The 22304-nt window shown below is 39.9% G+C and overlaps 1 protein-coding gene across 1 annotated transcript in view; it reads right to left on the bottom strand.

The window, feature by feature from the left end:
* BMERB1 (bMERB domain containing 1) overlaps positions 1-21820 on the bottom strand; it is a 46838-nt gene extending 25018 nt beyond the window's left edge. The window contains exon 1 of the mRNA XM_031606690.2: positions 21231-21820. Within this exon, the coding sequence (XP_031462550.2) occupies positions 21231-21486 (256 nt within the window). The 5' untranslated portion in view covers positions 21487-21820. The remainder of the gene's footprint in view (positions 1-21230) is intronic.
* Between the last annotated feature and the right edge of the window lie 484 nt (positions 21821-22304).

Below are 22304 nucleotides of genomic sequence, written 5' to 3' on the forward strand. Positions count from 1 at the left end.
GTTATTAACTTAATGATTACACTGCATCCTCAGTGTGCCAGTGACAAATGGAACATTAGCCACCTGTGATGAAAGCAACAAAAAAGTGAAATATCTAGTAAGTTGGTAAGCACGAAGAAAACTTTAAAAGAAGCTTGAAGCAACAAAAGGAGAAATGGGAGAATGCACTGTACCAAGTAATAGTTTGAGAACAATTGGTAAGAAATGCTGTACAGAAATGTAATTATCAGCAAGAATCCTGCTGCTGTCACTTGATGCAAGCGTAGTGTAGTCCACTGAGAAGCTCATTGTACTCTACAATCATTAGCTTGTTTATTTCTTCTAATTCTAATTTGAGGGGATTATTATCATTATCTCTTTTTTTTTAAAAAAAAAAAAAACAACAACACACACACAAAAAAACAACAGATGCATAGAAAAAGTGAAGTATATTAATAATGCAAATAACACCAAACTTGTGCCTCAGGAACCTAAACTATATCATTGTTATTCAGGTTGCATTCAACAGCAACTAGACCTCTATTCTGTGAACACCTATAGCAGCACACAGACAATGTGCAGTCCAGAGGCAGTAGGAATTATGAGTTGCTTATGAATACACAGCAAGTCTGTAGCAGAGCTAGTTCAAGGTCTGATGGATCACAGTGTCTCTTCAGGACATTGTTCATCCTTTTCCATACTTGTGAATTTGTTGTGTTTGGAAACTGAATCGCTGAGCCCTGAATAATCACCTCAGTTATTTAGTAACAGAGAAGCCATTCCAGCAAAAGTAAGGATAACTACCCAACTATCCTGACACTTTTTAAATATTCAAAAGGAATGAACTATCTTAAATGAGACACTGCCTCCGTGACTTCTGAGAGCTCTGGAAAGGATTGCAGTGCAATCCAGTTGGATGGCTTCTTGGATGTAGATAACACTGAGCAACACAGCTGCTCAGCCCACCCAGCTACAGTACTTCAGCTAAAAATGATTGCTGATCTGGATTGGATTCAGACTGAGTAATTTTAGGCCTATTTCCACTCCCTTTTGTTGTCCAGTAATAAAATAATCCTTGTTAAAATACCGTTAATGACTCAATTTTGTTCAGAATTCAAGTCTGTACTGGTCTTTTCTCAAGAATTGAAAGAAATTCTCAAACTAATCCATTTTCACTGAAGTATATTAAATGTTAACAGAACAAGTGTATTCCCAATGCTGTTTTGGGTTTAAAAATCAAGGTTTTCAATTCAAGACCCCTATCTGTTGATGAGCCAAGCAGAAGTAAGCCAGAGGCACAGGTTAGAGATGAAAAGAGAACCAAAGAGAACCAGACTGTGCAACTCAAAAAAACAAAACAAAAAAAAACCCCACACTTGTTAGAAACTGAAATAGTTGCATAATGCAGAAAAATAAACTGGTATCATACAAAACATTCCAGATTTAAAAAAAAAAAAAAAAAAAAGAACCAGATGACTCATGTAGTTTGTTACTAGCTTGTCACCTGGAAGTATGACTGACTACTCAGCCCTTTTACTACACCATACACTGTTGTCTCAAATGTATTCAGAGGTGCAGGTACCATGGTGGTGTTTTGTTTTGTTTATTTTTTCTTTTTGATTTAACTAATGTGGAGCAGTATCCAATAGCAAATAACTAACCTGAGCAGAAAAATCTTACATCTAATTACTCATTCCTAATCTAGTCTGCTGCTGCATTCTATTAATGTGAATCCTGAGAATGATTAAATTTGGCATGTCTGTGGAATGGTATTTTTCAATGTTTTATGCTGGAATTACCATATAAATACAGCTAATAGCTAAACACAATACAAACAGCTGCAGTGTATTTGTTTCTGGTTTCCCAATGCAGGCAATATTGTGCATTTTAAAATGGGGAGACTCAGGGAAGGGGAAGGTGGCACAGGACAATACCAGCATGGAATCCTGGCATGGCTCTGAGCACATTGGCTTGCTTCAGACATAGTGCAGGTGTTTGATCTTGTGACATGTGAGCAGAGGCTCCCTGTCCTTTTTACCTCCTTTTGCTTGGCAGTAGATTTCAAGACCTAGACTTGACATCCTACTTGACCTAAGACCTGCCTTATCACTAGGGATTTTCCTGGAGATCTGAAATGTAGCTGACTCTGCTTATTGTCTCCAGGTCTGCTCTGACACCCCTTGCTCAGATACCAATGGAGTGCAGCCTTAGCAGGACTGCCCTTACCTGTGTCTTGTGACTCTCAGCACAGGGCTTGCCTACGCTTTGAGAGCTGCCAGCTTTTGCTGTACCCAATGCTGATCCTCCACCTACACTAATCAGTGGAAATGCTCCTCATTACTGCATCAAGCTTTCAACAAAGCCTTCATCAGGGTTTCTTTTTTATTTGTTTGTTTGTTTGTTTGTTTATTATGATTTCTGGAAAAAATTCCAAAGGAATTGGAGATGACAGAGTTGAATTTTTCTTCCAGCAGGAAACTGAAAATGTTTGCTTTCTTATTGTGGTTGTTATGTTTTTTTAATCACTTTTAATATTTCTTTATGGGCTGAGCAACACAGTTACTTATTTCAGAATTAGTAGCACGTAAGAGCCATGAAAAGCTCTTTCAGCTGACAGACCGAGCACACATCCTCAACAGGCAGGTAGATGTTCTTTGCTCTTGCAAGTAACACTGGTCATTCTGTGCTACAGAATGCTGGTGAAGTGGAATTCTGAGTATTTGGGGGATTTATCTTTGATTCAGTATATTTATTATAGAGCCAAAAGAAACTCCTCTGTGCAAAGAGCCTGCTTTCCTATCAGTGTCTGGGGATCTACAGTAGCCTTGCAGTCCTGGAGCTGTTGAATTCTCTGCTGCTCAGCCAGAAGGCACTGGAAACAGAAGTTTCAATTGCAGTCCAGCTCCCAGATGCACAGGAGGTGATCTTGGAGTCCTGAAATACTGCCTTAAACCAGGCATCAAAGCTTTCAGCATCTCAGCTAGACAGCAGGGCAACTAGAAATCCCAAGGCTGTTTTTTTGTGTGCTCCATGTCTCAGGGCAGACTTCAGGGCTGGTTGATTGGCCTTACGGCTTGGATTCACAATAGGCAGCTGTGAAATCTGGCAGCCCTTGGGAACCCATTTGGCAGAAAAGCACCAGGGATGCACAATGAAAGCTGATTAAATGCCAGGATCTCAGGGAACACAGAGTCACCAAATATCCCTGTTCCTGAACAATCATTAGGAGAAAAAGAAAAAGGAGATGGGTGATTTTCTTCTTCGTGGGGAGTAACAGTTGTGTCTGTGTTTCAACTAAACCTGAAATACTGAGTGCAGGCCAGCTCAGCTGTCTACTGTGCTGCTTCAAGATCACCTGTATTCTAAGATAAACCACTAGACCAGAGCAGTCCCTTCAAGTCTGTAGTCCATTCAGTGACTCCGCAATCAAGAGGGAAGAAATTCATATCTAGAGAAAGATTCTGCTACAACCTATAGAGAAGCATGACACCTTTCTGAGATGATGCAAATGAATTAGCATACATTTAAACTTGTTGTTTGTAGGAGGAAGGAAAACTGCTTTCATAGTAATGCTTACAATCAGCGTGAAAAGCACTGTTGTAATATTAGCTGCACTGAAAATACTTTTATTTTGCAGCTGAAGAGAATAGAAGATACTTTTCATCGTCCCTTGATTATATCTGCTTTGCCTAGATTGCTTATGGAAATAAGTTTTGAGTTGTTTGTTGGGTTTTGGTTGTGTTTTTTTTTTATGTTTTTGTTGGGTTTTTTTAGTAATTAAAGGAAAGTTTGGTGATTGTAGGACACAATAGCAGTATTAGTAAAGACCAGAAAAGGCACAAGAAGCCTAAAAAGATGGTTATTGATCACATAATAGATACCAACAGTTAATTCAGAAGAATTTGAAACCTTCAAAAATTGGAAGACATATGTAGATAATGATTCTTTATTTTGCTCTGTTCATCTTCTCATCCAGTATTTGATCACCTCTCAGTCTGATTTAGTATTTGACACTGAATATAAAAGATAATGGTAACATAATATGTGAAATTTTTCCCTTCTCTTCTAATAGGCTACCATGACTTGCAGGTATGTGCAGTTTTCTGCACAGCTTGAATATGTTATATGTATTTTCTTCTACTTTTGAATACTCTGATCAGCATTCACTAAGCACATGTAAATTACTTCAAAATGATAAATGAAACAAAACTGTAGTTATCTTCTATGTAGAAGGCTTAGCAGCAAGCATTATACCATATAAACTGCAGCAAAAAAAGCAGCATAGTCAGGGAGTCAGGAAAGTGTGAATTTATATTGTGAAGACAATCAGACCTGCAGGCCCTTTCTCCTAATGCAATGCTCAATGTTTTTCACTTCAACCTATCTTTTTCCTTTTTTTTTTTTTTTTTTTTTTTTGCATCTGTCATATTTAAATTGCCTTTCGAGGCATGCAGCTATTTTTGCCTTTGAAAGAGTAAGTATGGAAAAAGTGCTGGAAGTTCAGACTCAGCTTTTCAGAAATCTGTTAGTATTCTGTGTCTAAAACTGACTAACAATCTGATGGATTCTGTAGAACTGGGATGTGATATGCCAGCCTTTGGTCAAAGCAGAGGGAAAGAAGAATGCCAGAATAAAAAAAAAGAAGCCAAATCCCAAAAGAAAACTGGCATTTATTACTTTGTTGAATTTGAATGAGTCTTTAAACCACAACATGATGAGAGAAAACCAAGCCACCTACTGCTAAAGAACACCAGAGATGAGTTGCTTGCCCTATTATTTCCTTCTAGGTCATATTATTTTCATCTGATATCACTGGAAATGGCTCTGTTTAAACAGTCACCTGTGGTCTGAGTGCACCAGCACAAGTAAAATATTGGGATTTATTTTGTCCAGGCCATTAATATTGTGTATGGTGGTTTTTTTTAGTTTTAAATCATTAGTTAGATTTACAGTCTAGACATACTACAACCTGACTTTCCATTTCAAAACTGTCACTTTCCCACTCCTATTGTATGACTCAATTTTAAAATTAGATAAGAAGAGATCATAAAAAGGACTGTGTGCAATTGCCTACTGCACTTCTGGAATCACTGTCCCCTGTTCCATATCTAAGAGACCCTTGTTATCAAAGGATTCTCTTTGAGTTCCTTACTCTTTACTTTCTTGTTCTTATCTTCAAGCTTTGACCTTTTATTTTTCATTATTTACCTTTCAAAACCATGTTAGCAGGAGTCTATTCTTTCCTATTTCAGGCATTTGTGCACTGTGGTCTCACTGAGATTTCTCTTGGACTATAAACTCTAGATTCACAGTATTCAATATTAACTCCTTCCTTTAACTCTCAAAGCCCTTTGGTTTCTATGGTATCATACTTGGAAGTATTGCACACAGTGATTCTTTTCATGTCTGATGCGTTACAAAGTGCCTATACCTGCCCAACACCCAAATGAGATTCTTTGTTGCTCTGCATCTTTTATGCTGTATTTCTACAGATCACAGTAGTATTGCAATGAAGAAAAGCTGTTTTTAAAACTGAACCTTAAAAAAAATCCTGATTTGAGTTGTCTAATTCAACTTCATATTCCTAAACTGAAATAGACATTCAGGCAGTAAAGGTAGTTAAGGATGGTCTCCAGTACTTTGCTAACTGCAAGTTTGATGGTTAAATGATGATCCTCAGCTATTTTAGGGACCATTTTCTACTGTTGCTCCCTGTTTAAAGATATATATCAGCATAAATTCAGAATGGTAAATCTGTAAAGATCTTGCCTCTAAATAAGACATCAAATAAATTGTCTTGTTTATTATCCTGATAAATTTATAAGCAGTAATTATTTTTGGCTTTGTCTTTTGTCATTTCTGACAGTTCCAATTTCCTAAGTGGCTAATTAAGCAACCCTTTAATCTTACACTTCCCCCAGGAAAAAGCTCTCTCTAGTTTAAGAAACTACTCTACACCTAGAAGACATCATTCTGGTTGTACTGATACCTGGAGAAAACAGCTCGTCTCTCAATAGCCATTCATTCTTTCACAATGAAGACCCTGTGAATCAGTCTTGAGTTCTTGTAGAAATCTAATGCAAAGCACAAGATTTAATGTGATATTCAGGCTCATCCTTAATGTCACTTAAAATTTATACTGCTATCCTGTACATGGAGGATAAATTCAATTTCTTCCATCTTGCACTTTAAGCATTCAGTTTTCAGCATTCTCCTGATTTTTGGCACTGTCAAATTGTGGAATTCTTCTACTTATGATGATAGAGGTTTTGGTGGCTAAGAGGAGAAGATGAGGGAAAGGGCAAATGATTATTTATGTTAAATGATAATAGCTGGTGTAAAGCTAAGTAAAGAATACATTTAGACTAAAAACTAGTAACAATCCAAAACAGAGACATTCTGAAGCAGTCTTTGAAGGAGGATACCAAGTGAAAGGCAGTATACCATCTTTTCAGTGCCAAAAAAAAGCAAAAGTTTTGTGTCTAAGTGGTACTGAGTGATTGTCTGCAGTTGCAAGAGAGTGGGCTCCGGAAGCAGAAAGAATAACCTGGCTGTTATCTTTACTCTTTCAGTAAGTAAGGTAGGGTTTAGTTTTTTGAAGTCCGGTGTTCTCTGCAGTCAGACACTGCCCACACAAAGCCTCCAGACTCTTTATGTAAAAAGTCTGGAGTATGTATTCTTATCAAAGTACCATGTCAAGATAGCACGCCGTCTCTGCTTTTATCTGGATCTAAGGGTGTTGCTTATGCAAGGGACTGGTTTGGTACAATAGGAAAATCTGCTGCCTAATTATCTGCAACTAGAACATCTTATTTCTAGCTGTAAATCTGTATATGATTTGGTACTGTTTTATAGCACTATCATAATGATTTGCAAGTACATTTTTTTCTACCATTGAGACTTCTGCTAGCTTTCTATGTATTTTTAAATAATCTCTTTGATCTGTGACTCACAATGCTCTGGATTGTCCCCTAAACAGTAAATTTTAGGGAGACAGGGAAGACTTCTCAGTAGTACACGCTGTGGCAGCAGTCTAAAAGCCAATACAAAACATATTGACAGATCACAAAACAGAATTTTGGCACCCACAAATGTAAAGCCTACGGAGTTTAAACTTTATATTGAACTAAATGTTTCTTTGAAAATATAGATAAATATAACTTCTTATGAAATTATTCCTATTAACAGTGAAATAAAAGCCTCAGGCCTCATTTGATAGTGTCCAAAATAAGGAATTTTTAAATGAAGTTTGTAGAAATGCTTCTGATGTAAATAAATTCAGGATATGCAAAATTATGTCCACTAACAGACATTACCATAATAGCACTCACACACTGGGTCTTGAAAACGCTCTGGGGCTTTGACATTCCAATTACAGGGCTCAGCCTTTCTACTTTGAAGTTGATTCCAAGACTGTCTAGGCAATTTGCACGCCCCAGCCAATTGCTATTACAGTCAATGATAACAAAGTTGCATATATTTCTTCAGCCTTTTAAAGGACAGATGCATAAAAATAAGGAAAACAATCATAAAACCAGCAAAGGGAGTTTGGAATTAATGTCTTTTTATAAAATCCTTTTTAAGCTCAAGTTTCACTGAATTAAGGAATCCCAGAGATAATATTCGTGAATTCACATGTGATTTTCCAGTCCACTGAAAGTGCATTTCTGAGTTGAGACAGTTTTCAATATCCAGATTCTAAATTTAGCAGTTTATCTTTTACCCTCATGAGGGCTGGAATAAGATTGTTATAGATGACCTGCATGCCTTCAGATACAAGCTGGACTACAAGTGACTGCTCAGTGACGTCAGATTTAAAAATCTAACAACACAGAGTGGCTTTTCCTGTGTCTCAGATATACTGAGAGAGTGCAAACAGCCCTAGCTCACAGACAGAATTTTTTCAATTACAGCACACTAGAAGGGCATCATCATGATCAGCAAGAGCATTTCAGACCAACTTCCAGCATCCCCAGTGCCTAAACTGAGCCACAGACTCTTCAAGACTACTGCAGTCCATTTGCAAATCAGCCTGTGGTACCTCATCCAGCCATCCTTGCTGTGTATAAAGAAGGATTAAGTGGTTTTGAGTGGGATTTAAGAGCCGTCCATATAATAAGTTTTGCAGAGAATTATGACAGACTTAACAAAGTACTGTACTTTGCATTAATTGAACTGTGCAGTAACATATTCCAGACTTCCTACTGTTATTTCCAATTCTAAATGAAGTGTAGTTTGGGTATCAGTACTGCAGTTCTTGTTGTCAGATGCTCTGACAACAGGATTTTTCATATTTGGCTGGTGGCTTTAGATAAGGTGTGAAAGCCATTTTCCCCAGACCACTTTACACGTCACTGTGAAACTGTGCAACCTGATTTATCTCACTAAAACTGAAATAAGTGGCATTTTTCCTCCTCTTTACAGGAGATGTACCATAGCATACTTCTTATCAGAGCTTCTCCTATTGACCTAACCTGACAGAAGTGTGCCTTTAATATCCCAGTAGGCCTAAAACTCAGAAGGTTCTCTTAACATTCTGCTCTTCCAATTTCTCCTTCTTGTCTCTAGACTTTGTGGATATGGGTAGAGATTAAGCGAATCAGCTGATCTTGAATTAAATTATTTCAGCCTTTAAAGAACTGCTGCTTCAGAAATCCCCAGTAATTTAGTTCATATGTTTGTGAATAATGAGTCATTACTAGTACTGTCCAGCCTGCCTAGGTCTCCCACAGATCTTGGCTTCCTTCTGGCTCAGGAAAAGGTACATAGGAAATTCCTGTACATCTCTCCATTTCACTTGCCAAACCCTTACAGCAGTGAAGAAGAGGGACAGAGTAATGGCCATGCCAATTCCCACCTACACCCACCTGCCTGTTTTCAGGAAGATACAGGCCCCTAATTTGCTTTCCATAACCAACTTAGACCCTAGGTTTGAGCAGCTTTGGTATGGAATACCAACTTTGTTGAACAGCTTTCCTATCGCACCTACAGCTACATTACGTATCACATCCTTACAAAATATTTTCTCAATATTATTATAAAGAAATTTTCAATATTTTCTCAATATGCTACCATTTAGAATCCTGCTTTGTTAAATTTTCAGTACCAAGGTAGTATGTGACCTCATGCCCAACACACCAGGAAACAAAAAAGATTGCTCTCAGTTTTGCAAAAATCATGACTGTGTGTGTTAGAAGTGCAGTGTCAGGTTCTTATATTAGAAGACAACATTCTTCTGAGGGAGGTCTTGGAAAAAATAGGCTTTTTTGTATATCTCTAGTCTACAAAGTGTGAGATCCAGGTCTTTGACATGTGCTGGACATACACATCTGGCAGTCAGCCACTACAAAAATGACAGACCAGACTCCTCCTGTGTCTCTTCAGGGTAGAAATTTCCTACATGAATTAAACATAAGATCAGGAAGAGCTGGAAACAGATTTGTCATTCATAAAATATTGGGGTGTCACCAGCATCAACACTGTAGTTATTTAAAAATGAATTAAGTTAAGTTGCTTGTTTTTTTTTTTTTCTCTTTCCCCCTCAGGTAATCTTTCTGATTCAGTACAGATTTTCCTATTTCAGTAGCTTTTTATATTTCCTCTGTTTCTATATGAAAACTTAACCAGCAAAGAAAAAAATACCATCTTATACAGGTAGACAGAATAGACAAAATGCAGTCACTGTAATCCGTTTCAGTCTACTGTTCATATGTGTTGCTATTAGCACACTAACATTACATCTTATAGAAATATGATTTAAGTAAATTCTGGAGCATAAAGTAATGAGTCTACCTCTTGTCCATTCTTAAATTGCTTATATGCTACTTTTTCATAAGAATTCATGTGTGGAAAAAATACCTTCCTTTTAATCATTACCTCAGAAATCACTATGCAAAGTTAATCAACTCCTGGATTAAGCAAGTCTTTGGTAAGTGCCATTTTTAATTGATTTTTTTTTCTGAATTATTTCTGATCTAATTTGCATTGGTATAAACAGACAAGGTATAAACTAATACCTAAGAATTGCTGTTAACTTCCGTGCTATTTTATTAGCAACTGGTTGCACAGTTTTCAGTTCGTTTGCAATATTGTCTGGTTTACAAAGACACAGAGCTCACAATGACCATCAGTCTTGCTGCCCATTTCTTCAACTCACCGGTAAACATCAGTCTGATTTTACCCACAGAAATGTCACTGTTATCCGTTCTCCTTGAAAATTCTCTCTCTTGTTTATACAAGAGTATCCAGAGAATTCTGATCATCTGTTCTAGTAGACTTAAAATGGTTTCTAGGTGGGATATTTTTTGTCCTACAAAATAAGGAGGCGTGGCAAAATTACTAAGGGATATTCTATGAGAAGGCATTCTGTTTCCTGCTTTCTGTAAACGTTGCTCCTGTGACTTGATCCTTGTCACTCCATTCCAACTCAAGATATTCTATGATTCTAGGGTAGGAGTTCTGTGTTTTGAGTCATAGTTGGTTTTGTTATGTTGGTCTTGTTCTTGTTCTCTTGTTTTTGTTTTTGTTTTTGTTTTTTTTTTCATTTGAATGAACATACTTATGAGATGAGGAAGAGGGGAGGAATTAATGAGAACAGATGAATAAAGTCCAGTACTCAATGCAGCACACACTATGTCTGTGTATCAAGGACAAGACTTGTACTGCCTCCAATGTTTTCTACTACGTTCAAGAGCTCTCATACCCACCTTGATCAGAGACCTTTGGTAGTATATGGAAATAACTCCATAAAATGTAGACAAGCTTTAAAATGAAGAGTCCTTACTATTCTCCTCTCACAGTTACTGATCTGGTATCACATTTATCTTCTTAATTCACTTCAGAAGTACAAAACAATAGAAGGACCATGCTGGTTACTGCCTGCAGGTACCTCAGCACACCACAAGCACCAGTCCCTCTGTTCTCTCTCTAGAGCAGAAGGAAAAAAATCCCAAATCAGAATGAATTAGTTACCTGTTTCTAGAGGCAAAATTTGTGAGAACAGGAACTATGGTTCTAGTTTCTTTCTGATCATCTTAAAGCTCCTAGTGTCTGTTCTTTAATGTTTTCACATGGGGTGGGGTGCACACTGTTTAAATTAGTATTTTCATCTCACAGATGTATTTTTGAAAACTTGCTTTATATTCAAATAAATCATGATTCTGATTATGTAGTTACCATTGCTTTCTGCATATTCCTTTTACCTTTTCCCATCACATTATGAATTGAAAATACTATCTGTGCGCTTTAAACAGCAATTTGTCCTAAGAATGGGGAGAATATTCAGCCTGGGGAGAAAATTTGCAGAGTGTATATGATCTGACAGTTGTTCTTATGAGAAAATAGATTGAAAATGAGATGCAAAAAAATGAGGGAAAATTACTTCTGAAGGTCTGACCTGAAAGCCCTCACTGTCGGTTTTTTTCAGTGGTGCTGGGCTAGACCTTTATCTGCAAGGAGCTATTTTAGTCTGGCTCAGGAAGACTGCCAGGAGTCAGGATGGCTCAGGAAGGGGGTTTCCATGCCCAGCACTGCATGAGATTCAGTTCTATCGGAAGGCTGTAAATAGCAACTGGTACAGTTAGTTACTGTGGTAGGTATCTTCCCTGGTGCACACCTCCCACTGAAATCAATGCACATTCCCATCTGAGATGATGAGCACTCAGGAGAAAGACTATATTTAAGCCACATTCCACAGAAACCAGTTCATCCCCTACTCTTACATGATGGAGAATTAAAAGGGAATATGAAGAAATACAAATTACTTGTTCATTTACTCCTGTCATTTTACTCAGTGGTCAATGGAAATAGCCTGTGGCTTTTCATTTTATTCCTCACTAGAGTCATTTTCTGATCCTGTAATTCTAACAAAAAGCTTCAGTGCTTCAATGCTGTAACAGTGCCAGCTGCAGATAACATTCTGTTTTTAAAGCTGATTTAATTTTACATTCTCTACATACTTTTTTTCTATTTATATTGTTTTGGAAAAAAAATATATTACCAAATTGTTCGATTTCGAGTCTTGAAAAACATGTTTAGGAACACACAATTTTACGTAAAAACATCCCATAAGTATTACTGATAAACAGCAGCATTAGTTGCAAGTAAAATTGTAGTAAAATGGCCACTGACACTTCTAAATTTTGTATCTTAACAGTATTTTCCTTTGAGATTATCCAGTCACATACCAGATAGTGTGTTTCTCTGTTTCTCTCTGCCCTCTGTGACATGGCTCTCTAATAACACAGTTGTCTAACAGTGCTCTAAACATCTTCCCAGCAGCTGGTGAATAATTTTTTACAATCTCTAAATGATTGGATTAATACGACAGTTGTGAATCTAACCCAATAAAGGCCAAAGTGATCTGGTAAGGAGAATTTGCCTTAGACACTAAAGAAATTGGTTTGTGTAACATATTCCCACTCCAGCAAGTAATTAAAGTTGAGAATATGTTCCTCAGAAGCCCAGAGAAAAGGAGTTTCAGATTTCATAGGAGAAAAGACTACTATAAGGGAAATGAATGTTACTGTTCCTAAACCCACTGGCATACAGTGGGTATATATACTCTGACAGCAAAGCAAAGGCCGGGCAGCAGAGAGTCATACCAGGGACTTGCTCTATTGTGTCTGGGCCACAGTGCTTCCAGGGACCCACAAACAAAAGCTGTGTTCTTAGAGGTGGAACCACCACACAAATCTCTTCTGCACTTGCCTTTCATCTGTGGATGTGGAGTCATTCTCTGGCAAGCTGATCGCTTTGGCATACTTCATTTTGATTCTGTTTTCTTTTAATATACCAATACATTCTTTCTGACAGCTGGCAATGAGCTGAGCTTGCTGCCTCCCTGGAGGTCTCCAAGGTGAGGAAATGAAGGCCATGCAGCAGTCTTTAACTTCGAGCCAAAGAGAGATCAAGCTCTCACCTACTCTTTGTATAAAATTAAAAAAAAAAAAAATCACTGCTAGAAATTTTGTAATGTCAAAGTATTTCAACACCTCACCAAGGTAGAGACAAACAGCTCTTGTTTTTACTGGCTTTCAGAAACTCTGTGGCTATGCTCTTTGCTATCACATTCCACATACTCAGACAAGTATCTGCCTGGAAAAAATGTCTCTGCCTTATTTCTTAAGAGTCTGCCAAACTGCAGTCATCTTAGTCCTCTCCCAGATCAGCATCCAGAGGAGGTACCGTGGTAGAAGATGAGACAGGGAATGAACTACAGTTTGATTGAGGGGAGAAGGAACACAAATGAACCATGTGGCCTCTTTCTCTCCGACAGAAGTGTGAGGACCAGCCACTCACCACAGGGGCTCCAATCTATTAGCTAATGATTCCCTGCTCAGAGACAAGGAGATTGAAATGGCATTGCCCCCACACATGGCCTGTCAAGGCTCCGTAGGACAGGCACATCATAGCGAGGGCTGGTAGGCCCAACTCATAGAGCAACCTGACAGAAGTACCCAGGGGAATGCTCGTGGAACTGACAAAGACCCAAATTCGCTCTTGGAACTTTCTAAGGTTTCTAACTTTCTAAGAATCAAGGTTAACAAGGCTGCAGGAAACAAACACAGAGCCAACCCAATACTGAAATCACTGAGGAAATCTGCAGTAATATCAGTGAAGTCAGGACTGCATTTTCTCTCTAAAGTCAGTCAAGCTTCTCTGTCATTTTGCACAGAGGTCAGGTCACTATCTTGTTCATTTGGCAAGATATAATTTAAATCTTTTACAATTTTACAATTTTATCATTATATAAATTTTACAGAGACAAATTTTCTGTAGAAAAACTCTAAATCCTTCCTAATCAATAAAAGTTTGAGTAGGGGGGAACGGTTCAGGGCAGTAAAAAGATCCTTAAATACTGCTGCTGTTCCTACAGCAACAAATTATCTCCTGCATTTTGGTGGTGTTTGCAATCATTAGACATTAGCAGTGAGCCACCTGTCTTGCTGAAAATCATAATTCTCATTTAATGATGAATTATCTTCAAATTATTTTCTCAAATATTTTTCCCTTTATGAGCTGACAAAATGTTGATAATTAATGTCTCAATGCTGATCCTGAAGGGCAACTAACATAATTATCCAAGCATACTCCTGCTGATTTCACGTACAGTTTGCCCTCTAAACATGCATTTTTCATCTTTGAATTGTGAATGCATTTCTACTATACCTTTTATGTAGCAGACAGTAAATCGTGCCTGATGGAAACATATTAGCATTCTTTACTTTTGAGTCTCTGGAACTGTGTTACTAAGGGTGATTTCTATGAAAATGAAACGTATTCAACTACAGAGGAAAAGCACTTTGGGATTCAGAATTAGAGTTCCAACCTTGACAGTGCCCAGAAGCTGCAAGGAAACTCTATAAATGTCATGCACTATACGCAGTACTCTGCAGTGCATGCCCAATCCCAAATGTAAGTTTTTAATCCTGTTTTATAAACCACCCTTGAGATGCACACATTCTTAAAAGCAGTTACACTGATGAAAACATGCTATGCAACTAAGGAATCAATTATCGAACATAATCAGAAAAATTAGACAGACTGAATCCCTAATCCCACAGGCTACCAGCAGCAGGGATGATATGTATAGTTTGAAGTGTCCTACTTTCCAGGTCCAGTGCATTTTTTCTGTAAAATATCTTTAAAGGAAACTCAAAAATTTGTGAGCACAGTCCCAAATATGACACTTGAGCCTCATAATTTCCAACAATATTGGTTGGCACTGGTTTGAATATAAACAGTGCATTAGACATTAAGTGTTCATTTCCTGCTTGAAGCACACAGTTGGGCATGGAGATTTTGGAATTCATTAACCCTGATTTACAAGCATCTCTGCAGCCTTTGCTGTTGGGCAAGTAGATGATACAGCATAAGATCCTGACTATTTAGCATAACCACCACCATGTTTTTTGCTGGAGATCCCCTGATAGTACCCAGAACTAGCCACATTCCTGCTACACTCAGCCCCTTTGGCTTTAATAAGGCTGGGGTAGTTCGGTTTGTTGTTCTTTTCTGTCTTTTGTAGAACAGGCTGGATTATGTAAGGATATAAAGTACTATAGGGAGACAACTATGTTTAGAACCATGGGACAAGTCAGGGAGTGAATTCCCTGCACTTTTTGTTGAGAAGCTGTGGAGACCTACAGCCCATAGCAAGATAGAAAAGTGAAGGAATTGCAAAACTCACAAAATGTGATAGGAAGTGTTTAGGAAGTGTGTCCCCAGATAGGATGGTGTATCTCCATGGGGATCTACACTACAGAGTTCCATGGAGCTGGGAGACCAACATGAAGTTGCACATGAAAGGAGCTGTTCTGAAGGTCATAAAAATTAGTCCAGTTACTGACCAGTGCTTTTATCAATAAGGCACACGAAAGCACTAAAATATTTCCATCTTCCCTTTTCCTTCTTTCTTTGTCTCCGCAGCTGCCTGGAGCACCCTGCCATGGGAGGAGGAATTAGAATGATGAGACAATGTGTAGATAGGGTGAACTGGATAAATCCCACTGAAAATCCTTCAATTCACTTTCATTGAAGTAAAACAAAACAAAGATATGCCTCTCCCTCATCAGTTACAGGCTGTACGGGAATGACCTGGTCACAGTTATTAAGTGGTAGACTTTTGGTTTCACAGATCAGACAAAGGCTGCTTTTCCTCTTGAACTAAAATATAAATCCATTAGCATCAATAATTATGAACAAGTAATAAATACAGCTGGCACCATTCCTTGAAACAGTCTTTGTTGAGGATTGCAGTATTTGGGCACATATTTTCTAAGAAGAGTGACAATAAACACTAATATGGAATGCCACATATTGTAATTTCTTGGTCACTCCCTTTTCAAAAACTTTACATAGTATGTAGTGGGTTTGTTTGTTTGTTTCTAATGAATGGAGAAGTGGAAAGAATAACATTATTGGAAACTAGCATTCAGACCTCCATAGAACCAGCAGGCTTGCTGCTTCTATAAAAAGAAATATGATGTGTGTATCCTTCAGTTAGCCTCTTTCTCACCTATCTTAGTTGATGGTCTGAATAAGCTTAATCTGCATTGTCTGTCTTACTGCATACAACAGATACAATTAACAATTTAGGGGAACTCAGTTACACAAAGGCATCACCATGAAAGAAAAGCTGGGTCATACAAAGCCTGTGAAACTTTTTTTTTTGTTCTGGTTTTCAATCAGAGTGGAAGCATGAAAAGAAATTACAGAAGATACATTGCAGAAAAAGAGACATTTTAAGCAAAGCAAAGAAATGGTTTTGCAGACATCTGCACAATGTGTTGAGCATTATGGGAGAAGGCCCAAAGGTATGTGTTTGAGTATTCAACTACTAGACGATGGAAGCATCTGTAGTTGATGTGGGTTTGGATTTAACTGGGGAGAATAGTAAACTTCAACTCTTTTCTCAGCCCCAGATGTGAGCCTTCCCTCATGCTGAACACTCCTGAATTCCCAGCATTGCTCTGCAGTTTCTAAGTTAACACCCCCAGCACCACTGCATCTCTTTCTAATGGTACAGCATAAGTACCCTTCACTCTCACGAAGCAGGAAGAAGGACAATGAGGATATCTAGTTGTTGCCCATCAGGTATCAAGGATGCATCCATCTTTGTTAGAATCCAAACAAGTTTGCTTTTCTACAGTCACTTGGGATCAAAACAGCATGAACGTGCAGAAGTGCATTTGAAGTGTCACAAGAACCAACGTACTATCTTATCTGTCTGTACAGATATACAGAGCTATTAAATCTCTGAATATTGTCGCACTGACATAAAAAAATCAAGAACAAGTTGACATTAACCTGCTTTTTGACTAATACCTACAGAGACATTATTAATATGAATCCATCCTAATTGCTCTTTGGTAATCAGAATGACAGATGTCACTGGACGCTATCTGTGCACACTTCACTGTGCAAGACAAATGTGTTTCTCTGTTGCTACTTGATTTTATAATAATTTGTAAAATGTCTGTTACAATATTTATTATAAAATGTTATTAAGCAATATTAAAACATCATGAGCTAGATCCTGTTGTAGGATGTAGCCGTTCTGTTCAGATAAGGAAATCAGGCCTTAATAATAATAGCATAAGCAGTTCCCAGTAGATAAAGCCAATGCCCATAACTAGAGTGTAAATAAATGCCTTTTCCTCATCCTTTGCTCAAAGAGAAAAAGAAGACATGGCATCAGACCACAATTGATGTTACTGTAGTCAGTTGTATTTTCTTTTAAACTTTTCAAAGTTCTTGCAAACAGAAAGGAACCATCTCAGAACAGAACATCATTGATTTTGAACCAAAAAGGATACAGATAGATATAAGCCAGTTACCTTCCCTGCCTGCAAAATACTAATGGTGCATATTGTGTGTATCTGAACATTTGAATACTGTGCACAGAGTGAGATTCAAACAGTGACAAGTGTTTCTTTTGGGCTAACAGTTTAGAAAGGATTTTTTTAAGATGAGCTGAATATGGTGAAAAAAAAACAGCATGAGCCCTGGATAACTGTGAACCTGGGAAGAATACTGTCTTTCTACTGTTGCAACAAACCAGAGAATTCTCAGGACTACGTAGTATCACCCTACTGACACTGTCCTGGAGCGTACTGCTATTTCACAGCACCCCACTGCCTGTATATATAAATTTACGATGCCACAACCGCAGCGCAAAGGGAGAGCAAATAAAACTAGCTGTGAAGGCCACGTGTGACCACTCAGCCTCATGCTGGGAGTCTCACACTTCAGTGCTGGTCTGTAATGGGATCCCCCTAACCCTCATATCTACTTCATAATGAAAAAAGTGTTGAAAAGGTTGTAATAGCAGTGGCAGTGTACAGCCATACCGAGTTGCCATTCAAATGAAAACAATGAGCAAATTTCATGCAGGACTAAATTGCATCAAAATTAATATTTTGCATTTTTCCAGCATTTCTGCCTCATTATATTGACTGAAGCTGAGACATTCACCTTGCGTTTTAAATTTAGCCATACAACTCATAGAAACTAAAAAGGAAAAAAAAAATCAGCAGAAATGCATCTGCAGTATTTAAAAGGATGGTAAAAAACTGCTTCATTTCTTTGTGGCCGTTTCCCAGGCATGGCGTGCAGTTATTTAATCAGGGCACTGTGAGTCCCTGCCGGTGGCAATACATGATTCTAAGTGAGGCTGTGCGCTTGATAATAAGAACTGACCAAAATGCTTGAGTGTTCTGCTTCAGAGCAGACTCCCCGAGACTATATTGTAAAGATTATTTACAGAAGAGGCAGTGGCCACACTATTAGAGTTTGTCAATTTTTAAGCATGACTGCATTTACATGTATGGACTAGGAAAAGCAAGAATTTCTTGGTATGTGGTAAGCAGTCATTTTTAATGTTCTCTGGAAATTTTGTTTTGTGTATGGAGTGGAAAACTTCAGTGTTTTGTTGAAGAGAAAATTGTAAACAATGCTTCATATTCTATATGCAGACCTACTGGAGATCACTACAGTTGGGTTGTAAGGGCACCAGATCTTTAGCTACCATCAATCAGCATAACTCCTCTGATAATCTGTACAATAGAAACGTGCATGATATTACACTTAATAGCTAAGAAATAACTTATCTTCATGAAAACCAATAAACAACAATGCTTTCCGTAGCACAGGCAGAGAACAGGTTACCCAGAGATGTGCTGGAATCCCTGTCCCTGGAGACATTCAAGGCCAGGCTGGAGCAGGCTCTGATCAGCTTGATCTAGCTGTGGATGTCCCTGTTCACTGCAGGGGAGTTGGACTAGATGATCTTTAAAGGTCCCCTCCAACTCTAAGGATTCTATGATTCTGTGTTAGCAGACTTCCCTTTTCATTTAACACAATGAGCATAAACTAACAACTACCTAAACTTGACATAATCAAGATATTTATTCCCCTATGATATGACTGTGCTCACATATAAAAGCACCAGCCCAAAAACAGCATCACATTGTGTAGACTGTAGTATAGATGCATTACAAGTACTACCTCCAGAAAGATCCCGATTTAAGACACAACAAATCTGCCCTGAAGAAAAAGGGCAGATACATATGGACTAAAGGACTTCTGCTCTTGTTAATACAACTACTTAGCAATCCATATTTAAACCAATATGCAAACACCAAAGGCTAATTGATTACATTAGTGAAAAAAGGCATGATGCCTCTTCGGCTTCTTTCCAGACCTTCTGGAGATTCCTGTCATCTTGTCATGCAATTTTGGACAAATGCTGTAAGGAAGCATTAATACAAATAGTAAGATCTGTTTATTTTTAATCAGTGCAGATGTTTGACCAGAAGTCAGTAGTAGTATTGAAGCAGGAAAGAGACACAGCTATCATAAACAGCATTTCTGCAACATTTTAAGAAAGTCAAAACCAATGAGCAAACAGAGCAATTACTCAAGTTACAAAGTCCTGATATTAAAAAAAAAAAAAAGCTCTACTTTTCAAAGAACAGACCATGACTTCTGGATTACTTCTTATTCTATATCTACATTGTTACACACATACTGAAATATTCTTGTTGAACTGAATGTAATGTGTAGATGGGCAGTGCAGCAGCAGAACACGGTGCAGACCGTGAAAACTTGGTTCTAGTCCTGCCAACAGCCCATTCTGATACCAGGTCAAGCTGTGATTTTGGGTGGAAGCTCAGTGCTGAGCACACATTTTTGAGCAGATCGGTTCTCCCACTCAGCCTCCGCACTCCCCTCTGCCAAACAGATGATCTTTTTGTCCAAAGCTTGCAAAATGTAACCCTTCTGTTACCTCCAGGTGCCAGTTTTTATTATGACAAGCATTACACTCTGCTTGTGATCTGACTGAAACTGAAACAGACATGTATGAGAACAAGAAAGAAGTCTGTATGTCAGAGGACCTGCAGAACTGTTGTACACATCTGAGTCAATCAGCTCAGGCAGCAGAGACTTTACTCTTCAATTCCATTTTAGAAAGTGTGGATTTATTCAGTCCTGAATCTATGCCAGGCATTGCAACAAAACCAACACTGCAGCTGAAGCACTGGAGTGGGAGAGTTACACCTCTGCCACCAGCATATGGACAACAGTAACATATTCATGAAAAACTTAAGGCAAAGGTAAAGTACAATTCCAGAACACAGCAATATCTGAAAACTTTAAGCACAGCAGAAGTGTTGGCAAAAATCTGCTACCACAGTGCTGCAAAGCTCCAGGATGTTAAGAGGCTTCCAGGCAAGTCTTTATGATACACATCAGATGGATGGTGAGTTCAAGAATATCAGCAATCCCAGCAGCAGCCAAGACTAAGACATCAGCACGTACACACAAAGCTTTTTTTCCAGTGGCCTAACCAAACACATGCTGAAGCTTAGACAGTATTTTTCTTTACAGCAGCTCAGAGCTTTTTGCAACTTTTATCAAGATTTCTTGCCTCAGTGGTTACCTTGAGGATTAGAGGGGGCTTGTGGGCTTACTGAGTTGTAGAGAAGATAGTTTTGTCAATAAGAGAATAACCCTTGGGATCTCAGGGAAGACAAGGTCCTGGTGAGAACTTGAATTGACAGCTGTTCATCTTTTTACTTCGTCTTTCCATCGACGCTTTGGGAATGGTATGTCAATGGTTGCCTTCTGGAATACAATTTCAAGAAAGCTGCTCCACCACAGAACATTTGTTGAGCTCATAAACACAGCACAGTCACTGAAAAAGTGCACAAAGTGCTGTGCTGCTGTACCTTTTGCATAATGAAAAGGATTCATGTGGTTGTCACTTGTGCCTTTAAACGTGAAGCACGTTAAAGATTGCCAACATTTATGAAAAGCCGTATACGAAATCCACTTGATGGGGGAGAGCTGAGGTCCAACTCACTTTCTCAGATCGAGTGCACAGCCCACCTCACAAGGAGACACTCGAGTGCCGACGCTCGAGCCGCACCAGCACCGCACCGACACGGCTCTGCTTTCCTGCCCCTCGACACAGGAGCGCTCTTTTGTCTCCAGCAGCCCTCGGGCTCGAGCCTCAGAGGGCACAGCCTTCACAGGGACCTCCCGAGCAACGCGGCGGTTTCTCCCTGCTAACCAAGGAGCGCACCCAGCACCTGACCGGGACCGTGCGGCACCGCGGGCCGGCTCGCACCGCACAGCACCGCACCGCACAGCACCGCACCGCACAGCACCGCACAGCACCGCAGCCGGCCCCCGCCGCCCAGGGCTGCCCCAGCCAGCGGGACCCCCACCCGCGCCCCCACACTCACTTCTCCCCAGCGCCTCCGCCTTCCACTCCGTCTCCTCCACTGCCCCGTAGCGCCTCATGGGTCTCTCGGCCTCCGCGCTGGCCGAGATGGATCTCCTCAGCTCCATGGCCGGGCCGGGCGGCGCGGGGCTCCTCGCCTCCTTCACTCCATGCCGGCGGGGCTGCGGCCCGGCTGCCGCGGGAACGGTGCGGAGCTGCGGCTCCTCCGTGCGGAGCGGGTGCCCGCGGGCGGGGCGAGGAAGGGGCGCCGCGCACATGCTCAGTGCGGGGCTGGGCGGGGGGAGGCCGGGGAACAAAGCGAGCGGAGCCCCGCGGCCGCCCCCGGCATCGGGCAGCGCGTTGCGGTTACCCGGCAGACTCCCCGGGTCGGTCCTGTCCCCGTGCCGAGCTCGGCCAGCCCCACCTGCGCAGCGCTGCTGCCGCGCGGGTGTTGGCACAGCCCCGCATCTGCCGTGCGCGCTCCTGTGGCATCGGTGAAGCCAGCCGGAGTCCGGGAGGACCGTTTTGGCGGCCAGCGCAGCGCCGAGCGCATCGTCGGGCCTGAGCGGCTCAGCGGTACGGGTCAGCTCCACGGCCACGTCTGGCTTTTGCAGCCGCGCATATCTCAGGTGCACACATGTTTTGGCTTTCCTGGCGGTCCCGCACCAAATGGCCTAACAGTCATTGCAGCATCCTGGTACCTAAAGCAGGACAGCACCCAAACAAGTGATGTGATTCTGGATTTCTCACGTGTATTTTCCATAAACACACAACTTTGCCATTTATACAACCTTCTGGGATTAGAAGAGAAGGAAATGACTGTGCAAGAAGCACAAGTGGGGTGATAATAATAATAATAATTGCTATTATTTACTTTTATTGTAGAGGAGATTTTGTGAACAAAGCCCCTTGAACAGCATTTTACAGTTTGCATTATCTTTCCTAGTGAAATCCCATTGCACTTGATGGTGTGTGGTATCATTCTGTAGATCATCATGTAGATGATGAAGCAAGAGTCGGGGAGATTGCCCAGGCTATGAGCAATGAGGCATGGATAATGCTGAATGCACATGGGGTGTGTGAAAGAAAGCTCGTG

The sequence above is a fragment of the Phasianus colchicus genome, chromosome 16 (assembly GCF_987193195.1).
Source record: "Phasianus colchicus chromosome 16, bPhaCol1.hap1.1, whole genome shotgun sequence".
Lineage (NCBI taxonomy): Eukaryota > Metazoa > Chordata > Aves > Galliformes > Phasianidae > Phasianus > Phasianus colchicus.